The 9,097-nt window shown below is 38.3% G+C and overlaps 1 protein-coding gene across 1 annotated transcript; it reads right to left on the bottom strand.

The window, feature by feature from the left end:
- Positions 1-2,073: 2,073 nt before the first annotated feature.
- Positions 2,074-2,493, bottom strand: LOC105545983 (keratin-associated protein 21-1). Its single transcript, XM_011989058.1, has one exon. The coding sequence runs from the start codon at positions 2,447-2,449 to the stop codon at positions 2,192-2,194; it is 258 nt and encodes an 85-aa protein (XP_011844448.1). The 5' UTR covers positions 2,450-2,493; the 3' UTR covers positions 2,074-2,191.
- Positions 2,494-9,097: the final 6,604 nt, after the last annotated feature.

Below are 9,097 nucleotides of genomic sequence, written 5' to 3'. Positions count from 1 at the left end.
TAGAACCAGACATTTTGTGGGGTCACCCAGCTCCAGGGACCTCAGAGAGCCAGACTTGGTGTAATGGTCCCTGGTGTGTGGATGAAACAGGGACACCGTTATTACTGCTGACTGTGAGAAGTTTCTACTGAATCCAGAAGACTCTCTGTTGTAAGATTTAAATGATAGAGTTTGGATGGTCTAGAACTGGAGGAAAGGACACTAAAATCAGAATCCAAGAAGCAGTAAACACTCCACATCAGAAAGTCAGCCAGGAAACTAGAACAAACCCCTTAATCTCATTTTTATGACCACCCCAATCTAAAAAGAACTCCATTAAGATACTAGACCTTGCTCTTTTCTAACCGAAAACTGTGTCATCACCTTCATCACATCCAAAACTCAATGAACTGCTCTCCCCCTTGGTACTTACTACTGTCCTTTTTAGTCTGTCTTTGCTCTGAAAATGTTGTATTATGAGCTCAAATGTCACAATCTCAAAATACTTCTCTGAGCTGTCTCTCCAGTACTTCAAACATACATTAATCTCCTCTCCATTAAGCTGCTTTATTCCCTCTATAGCAATTATCTGTCTGAATTCATCATAATTCGTTTTTGCTTTTTTTTTATTTTTATTTTTATTTTTTTTTTTTTTGACGGAGTTTTGCTCTTGTTGCCCAGGCTGCAGAGCAATGATGCGATCTTGGCTCACTGCAACTTCCATCTCCCAGGTTCAAGTGGTTCTCGTGCCTCAGCCTCCCAAGTAGCTGGGATTACAGGTGCCCATCACCACGCCTGGCTAATTTTTGTGTTCTTAGTAGAGACGGGGTTTCGCCATCTTGGCCAGACTGGTCTCCAACTCCTGCCCTCAAGTGATCCGCCTACCTCAGCCTCCCAAGGTGCAGGGATTCACAGGCGTGAGCCACTGGGCCCGGCCTATTTTTGCTTTTTTAAATCTTCATCTGTTAGACTATAAACACTCTGAGAACAGGACATTTGCTTATAATTTTTCTTCTGTGTCTTCAGTGTCTAGGATGGTGTCTATGCAAAACTATTTGTTAAGTGAATTAAATCACATTTCTCAACCTCCATGTAAGCAAACAAATATATTTGTGCTTTTGTCAGATGTAGATAAATTTGATAGTACACTTTTTCTTCTAACTTACCCTTTTTTAGGTTTTTATTCCTCATACCTAACACTTGAGCCTGACTCAAAATTTTCAACAATCCTGGAAGTGATCTCTTCTATTGCATTACTTTTTTTTTTTTCTTTTTTGAGATGGAGTCTCACTGTGTTACCCAAGCTGGAGTGCAGTGGCGCAATCTCGGCTCACTGCAACCTCTGCCTCCTGAGGGTTCAAGGAATTTTCCCGTCTCCACCTCCTGAGTAGCTGGAATTACAGGCATGCACCACCAAGCCCCGCTAATATTTGTATTTTTAGTAGTGACAGGGTTTCACGATGTTGGCCAGGCTGGTCTCGAACTCCTGACCTCAGGTCATCCACCTACCTCGGCCTCCCAAAGTGCTGAGATTACATTATTTCTTTAAGCAATCAGGCTATATCTCCTCCCTGAGACTTTTGTCATAACATCCTGAATAGGTGTCACTTCCCCTCCCTTTCCCCCTCCAGCTCCATTCTAGACACTCAGTGCCATTTCCAAAACACAGTTCTGAAATAATCTGTGATTTGTGCTTGGGCATGTGAGAGCCTGAGCATGTGGGATATGAGAAGCAGGTAGAGAAGACATTATTTATGATGCAAGTATAAGAGGAAATAATTGCGGTGTATCAAAGAAATACCTAAGGTTCAGCCAGCATACTGTTAGCCCAATTTTCAAGAGATACCAAAACACCCCAAGAAAGGAGTAATTCACAAGCAAGTACACAAAGATTTTTAGAAATAAAGAACCATTTTTATTGCAAAAGATTGACTTCTCCAACTACGGATGTTATGATCATTAACAGTCATTCTCTGCAGTCATAACAGAGAATCAGAGATTAAGGGAGAAAAAGATAACATTTGGAAAACAGTCAGATGACACCATGGATCCCATGGCCGTGATTTCATTCAAAGAAATGTGAGGCTAGAGGTCCAAAACTCTGTCAAGCATGTAATTCTTGGATATAGAAATCTTGGAGTATGAATCCTTGAATCAGCATTATCTTTAGACGTGTCATTTTAGAAGCAAATGGTCGTCTGACAGTGATGTTTTAGCAGGAAGAATAGCATCTTCTAAAGCAAAATGGCTGGTAGCCACAGTAGCCAGAGCCAGAGCTGTATCCACAGCCATAGCCAGTTCCATAACCACAGCCATAACGGGAGCCAAACCGACAGCCATACCCACAGCCGTAGCCAGTTCCATAGCCACAGTCATAGCCGGAGCCATAGCCGCAGCCATAGCCGGAGCCATAGCCACAGCCATAGCCGGAGCCATAGCCACAGGAGTTGCCATAGTAGTTGCAACACATGTTGTCAAGAGGAGAGAATTGAGATGGGTTTCAAGAAGATGCTTCTGAGGTGTGGATGTCTTCTGCTTCCCTGAGACCTTTATATACTGTCAGTAATTGCCAAAGCGTATCATTCACTCCCTGACTTAGCCAACAAATATTTGAACAGCTATTATGTGTCAGTCACTGTTGACCATCAATTTATATTTCATATAAATTATAAGCATAATATTTTGCTTAAAATGAGGCAATTATTTTGGAGCCTCTAGTTTCATTTCAGGAGCATCGTTTTAATCTGCTCTGCCAAAGAACTATCTCAATGAAATCATGTGCCCAATTTTAAGGTTGTTCTTGTTTTTCAAATTTTCTTTTCGTTAATTTTTTTTTTTCCGTACTAGTTTTTGGGGGGTTCTTAACAAATTTTTTTCTTTTTTTTTCTCTCTCTTTTTTCCTAAAATGTCTACCTCTACCCATAGGGAAGAAGACACCTCTATTCTCTTTCCTGAATCATTACAACTTCTTGCCAGGCTTCTTTCTCCAACTCATTCTGCACTTCCACATCTACTCCTTGTCCGACCTCCCTCAAATCCCAAGAAACATGTTCACATCTGATCATTCAAAGCCAGACTGTATGCTGCCTGCAGGTGCTTTTTACATTTTCCTTCCATACACCAGGCAAACCAAGACCTTCGGGAGGCAGAAAAGCCCTCCTTTTTTCTCCCATTTCTTAAGCTATGTAACTGTCATCGAGGAGCCTTTTAAACCCTAACCAGCTTCATTTGGATAAGGAATAAAAAAAAATCTTTCAACCAGAAACTCCAGTTCTTTCCTCCAATACAGATTTCATCAAAGTTTTGCATGACGAAGTACGGGTACATTCCTAGAATTTAATAAACCATTTTTTTCTCCTTTCACTACTATTCCTTGAACATTTACTTCAGAAGCTAAAGGAGAGTGGACAATTTTAGGTTGCTGACAGCAAAAACCCACCCTTAACAACTAACACTTCTATGATATAAAGTAGCACAAAAATAAATTGTGTCCCCTTTCCATACATGCATTTCATGCTACTCGTTCAAAATTCTCAATTACCCACTTATTACGAGTTCTCAATCTTCCACAAAAATGTTCATTGTGATTTTGAAATACAAGGTGCCCTCTTTCTTCCCAATAATCCTCTCTATCACACTTACCTTTTCAAGATATGAAGGAGGAAAATGAGTATCATTTTTTTTCTGCCATTAGTATTTTTCTTGTCACCGTCAATTATCAACCAAAAACCTTCTGTTTATACATCAAAACTCAGATCTGGAATCACTTTCTTCAGGATGCCTTTCCTCGTTGCTACTGCGGATTACATTTTCCCTTCAGTTGGCAATCTTTCCCTTTTTTTCTGCTGTCAGTCACTCGTCTCATCTGATCACTCTGCTATGTTTCGTCCCGAAGAAAAGCGAAAAGAAAATAGATCTCTGTCTCAATTTTTTCTTTTCCTTGAGTTTCTTTCTGTTTTTTTCATCCTGGAAATTCAAAACTATAAATTCTACTTCACAAGTAGATTCTCTTGTTTGCTCCTATATGCAGACCAACACATATGCAATTCTTTAAAATTCCATGAATCCTTCCACATAGCAAACTCTTCCCTACCTTCTCCCTAGACAAGTATGGAATGGTGATATTTACCTGCACAAATTTAACTGGATATTTCACTACATAGTCACTAAACCGATCAATTCAATTTATCCATCATGGAATGAGAGCACGCCGTTATGTAAGGCACAATCAGAGCCAATCATACTGGTTTGCAATCCGTGCAGTTTATAAGGCCAGTGCTCAGACAAGGTTCCTGTGCTTGGAGTTTAATGCTCTACAGCCCCCAGCTTTAAGTTCTTAATACTTTGTTGAAACTTTATCTTGTTTACTAATAAAAGCGTGATATTCTTGAGGAAAGAGACTATACCTTTCACATAGAAATTCCAGGCAAACCTGAGACCCAATCCACATTTTACATAAGAGGAACTTAAAAGTCAATAGGAGTCAAAGACTATATCCAAATTGAAGCCACTGTAGCTTCAATTTGGGTCTAGTCTAGGTATGACTGTAGCAAACGATATTGATGCCACAAAGAACATTTTTTCTACTGAGGCTGAAAACATGGTCAGAATTCAGGAACTGGTGTTCAGCCATAAAATTTCTATGACATTTCAAAATTGTCTAAAGTGTACGGCATCTTTATTTTCTCTAATATTTAAAAAAATTTTGTCTTTATAGTCCTAGTAGGACCATGGTGATTCTGCAAGAGGATACCTGTAATTAGTGCTTGGACCTGTTACTTATGTATCTGTTATATAGGTGTGTGTGTACGTGTATTCGTGTATAAAACTATATATATGTTACCATCCATTACCTCAACTGTAAATTTACACGAGCAAGCAACTTATCTCTCCACTTGCAGGATACAGAATATCCATCTGGTGTACTAAAAGTACTTAGAAAAGCAAAGGATTCAAGGGAAAAAATATTTTTCAATAAACTTCAACTTTTCATTCCTATCAGTAAAGGACTGAAACATTTATCCATCCATAATACAGATTAAGACTAGAATTCCGTGTTATTTATCACGGTTCTTCAGACATTTATAATGACTGATGGTCCTTGTAATAATCCAGGTGAGTTAGATTAGTGGGAAGTGATCTCACAGACACCTGCTCCTAGTTGTTGGTATTATAGGAAAGATACAGAACTCAGCAGAAACGAGATGCTATGCAGAACTGAGCAGCTTGCCTTGACCTGAGATCTCCCTTTCTCCTTGGTTCTTCCATGGGGTACACAGCTGTCAATAACATTCTCTGTGCAGTATGGTCCTGTTGGAATCAAGTAAATATGCAAACTCCTGCTCTTCACTTCCTTTTGCACTCCTGTTCATATGACCATACTGGAAGAACTTACACTGAAACACTATGAACTTCATTTAAGAGAGTATTTACAAACTCCAAAGCTCACTGGTTCTTGAAGCAAATCTAGATGTAGAGAGAGATGAAAACAATGTCAGGGCTTCCAGTGCCTTGGTGTCTTAATCAACAGTGCTTCCCATCTTTCCTGTATCCTTGTATGCCTAAAGTCCTCTCCTGAAGTTCTAACACCAGGTTTAATCCAGAGAACAAGACCACAAATCCATTTACCTGCTTCCTCTCTTCTAACTAAAATGCATTCAGTTTTCACTGAATTCACAAAGATTCACAAAGATTTCACTGATTCACAAAGAATCTCTGCTTTTTCCACATTGGGTTTCCTCATATCCAATTTTAGTTTTAAAATTTTAATATGTACTTAAACATTTTTGTTGGTTGCTTTGCTTTCTAGGCATCCACTGAACAACTCAGTTGAATTTCACAAACACTAACTGGGCCCATGCCATAGGAAAGATGTTGTCTTGGGAAATTAAAGTTTTCAAAGATAGATCATACGTGGTTTTTGTCTCAGGGTCAAGCATTTGCATTAATAAAGTGGCCCCCCCACAAAATGACCTCTGTTCCTCTTAGGGGCAACCTACCTTTTTACTGCCCCTATTTTAGGGCTCATTTCTTTCCACACTACAAGTAAAACAGACACAATGGAGCTAGTGCACACCCATATCAGTGGTTCTCAATGATGGTTTTTTTGCCCTCAGAGACACTTAGTAATGTCTGGAGACATTTTCAGTTGTCACGACTTGGGAGAGCGGGAGAAGTTACTGGCATTACTGGCATCTAGTAGTAGAAACCAGGGAAGTAGCTAATCCTACAAGGCATAGAGTAGTCCCCAACAACAAAGAGTACTGAGGTCTAGAAACCCTGATTTATAGCTATACATCTACAAGTAGGCTTCTAAAACTACAGGTGTCCAATCCAAACTAACCCTTTCTTCCTACTTTATGCCCAGCATCTGACCCTTCTATCACCAAACACACAGTCCAAAAAAGTGGGTTTTTTCTCGTTTCTTTGTTTTTAACTTATCTCACTTGTCTGGGTTTCATTTAAATCATTGTCAGAATCAGATTGACTCTATACTTTTAAGTTACTTTTACTATAACAGCCACAAAATCCAAGTTGGAACAGAATATGTACTCAGGAAGATCAATTCTTCTCCTGGGTGCTCGAATTTGACAACAAAGGAATGAGTGGTGATCCAGCACTTTATTAAATGCCTTCAGCAGGGATTTTCACAAAGCCGCCAATTTCATTTTCTGATAATCTTTATTATGAGACATTTTTCTTTCAGTCGAGAAATCTTCCTATTTTTTCTGCTGTCTGTCACTGGCCTTATCTAATCACTCTGCTATGTTTCATCCCTAAAAATAAGCATAAAGAAAATGAATCTCTGTTCCAATTGTTTTCTTTTCCCTAGGTTTCTTTCTTTTTCTATTATCCTTGAAATTCAAAATTATAAATTCTACTTCGCATCATTCCCTGGAATAGACACTTTGCTTTTCAACACTACTGCCAATACTCACTTCCAGGACACAATACCCCTGAGTTATTGAAAAGGTCTTCTATCAAGATTGCATTACCTCTAATCCTTTCCACTCAGATCTCTGGACGCTCTTTCATAAGGGCAGAAACTATCTACATTCCCTGAAAATCCAGCTCTGAATACATGTTTGGCACATAATTTGCACTTAATATTTCTCTACCATAAAAAAGATGATTAAGTCAAACATATGTTCCATTGTTTGTGTGGCATTTATAAGCCATAAGATATTTGGATATACGTTTAAGTTCTCTGAACACCAGTTTCTTCTTTCTAAAATGGAATCTTAAGCTTTCTCACATCCTTTTTCATAGGTTTCATGCCTATGTAGTGCTTTAGGTCAGGAACTATATTCTGTAAATGTTATACCTTTGATTGTATTTTTCTCATACCATAGTTTTGAATTTTTGTCTAATAATAGCTTTTTGAATATCCATACTTATTTTTACTGAAATGCTGATTTTAACAGAATTTAATGTGATAACTTTGTAATTTAAAGGAGGTTGTCCCATGGTATATACATACATACTCTAATTTAAAATTTTTCTATGATGAAGAAGCAAAACCCCGCAGAAAATGAATTATCCTCCCAGTAGCTTTTGTACACCCTTGACTGAGCCACTCTGTATAGTAATTTATTACTAAACATACAGTGTCATCCATATGTCATTAGGAATAGCATCATGCATGTTTTCAAGCTCAGCAATTATAAGATGATTTTATGTTGCATTTATAAAGCATATCACTTGAAAACGTATTTAGCTACCAATCGTGTTATGTAAAGGAAGCTCATGTGATTTTTATTGTTGTTGTTGTTGTTGTTTGTTTTTGTTTTTGGAATACCACTAGAGTCAAAAGATCAGCGTATAATACAAAAATATTTTATTTTTAGGACTATGGCTATTTTGATAGCTTCATTGAGTGTCATCTCACAGTAAGAGTTTTAGTGAAGATCAAGGATGTATTATACAGTAAATCCTAAATATTAATAGGAGATATGTTTTAGAGATTTCCATAATTTGGGATGTACATAAATTTCCCCACTTACTGTACAGTAATTTTTTTCTAGCTTTCAATTCCAAGAGTTTTCTTGTCTAAACTTTCATTAAACAATGAAAAAGTTCTCTCTAACCTGTCCTTCTATATTGTAGTTAGTAAAGTGTCTTTACATACATTTCTTCAATTCATTCTCACAATCTGGTGAAATGAATAGCGCAGGTACTACTTGAACTAGTGTTTAAGGAAAGAAGCTGAAGCCTAAGATGATTAAGTCACTAGCCCAAAGTCACACAGCAGATGAGTGTAATCCATCAAGTGCCCCTCCAGATCATCGATGAGGTCTGTGCTGCTCTCTGGGTACCCTTCTTAGACTAGAGAAAGGCTAGGAACTTCCTCTATAAATCTGCTTGGTTATTGCAGTTTTGCCAATACTGTCATAAATGCATAAGAAGATGGCTTTTTGTTCTGCTGCCTTATCTCACTGGCCATTCCTGTTCATGCCTCAGGCCTCAATTCAAATGCCCCTCTTCTTGCAAATCTTTCTTATCTTCCCAGTAAATAATCCCTCTGTATTTTAAAACTTTTATACTTATCACTATAAAAACAATAACTTCTTTCTATTCATAATATTATCATATAACTTAAGTAAGACTACTGATCCACTGAGGACTAACCCCATTTGGATAGATAGTTGATGGGTAAGCAAGCAGGTAGATAGGAAGGAGGGAGGGAGGGAGGGAGGGAGGGAGGGAAGGAAGGAAGGAAGGAAGGAAGGAAGGAAGGAAGGAAGGAAGGAAGGAAGGAAGGAAGGAAGGAAACTCTCCAAAATATCTACCATAACATGTGCTATTTCTCTCTTTTCTTAGCCTCTAAGTTGAATAACAACTCCTTTCTACACTGCTGAGTACTGAGTACACAGAAGACCTAATTTTATTTGAAGAATTATTGAGATTTCACACCAGCCATGACTTTCTTTCAATTTATGTAAGATACTTCGCCTTGTGAAAAACTGACTCTCCTGTCTCCTTTACTGTCTTGTCTCTGTCATTACTGGCATCATTTTCTCGCTCATCAGGCTCAACAGTTCTGGGTCATTTTTGATGTGAAGTTCACAGAAGTTCAGGACCAGAATGAACACTAGGTCACCAGCTATTCTGCAGTTCT

The sequence above is a fragment of the Mandrillus leucophaeus genome, unplaced genomic scaffold (assembly GCF_000951045.1).
Source record: "Mandrillus leucophaeus isolate KB7577 unplaced genomic scaffold, Mleu.le_1.0 Scaffold345, whole genome shotgun sequence".
NCBI classification, from domain to species: Eukaryota; Metazoa; Chordata; class Mammalia; order Primates; family Cercopithecidae; genus Mandrillus; species Mandrillus leucophaeus.
The sequence above is the reverse complement of the archived record's forward strand: the minus strand, read 5'-3'. Positions and strand labels throughout refer to the sequence as shown.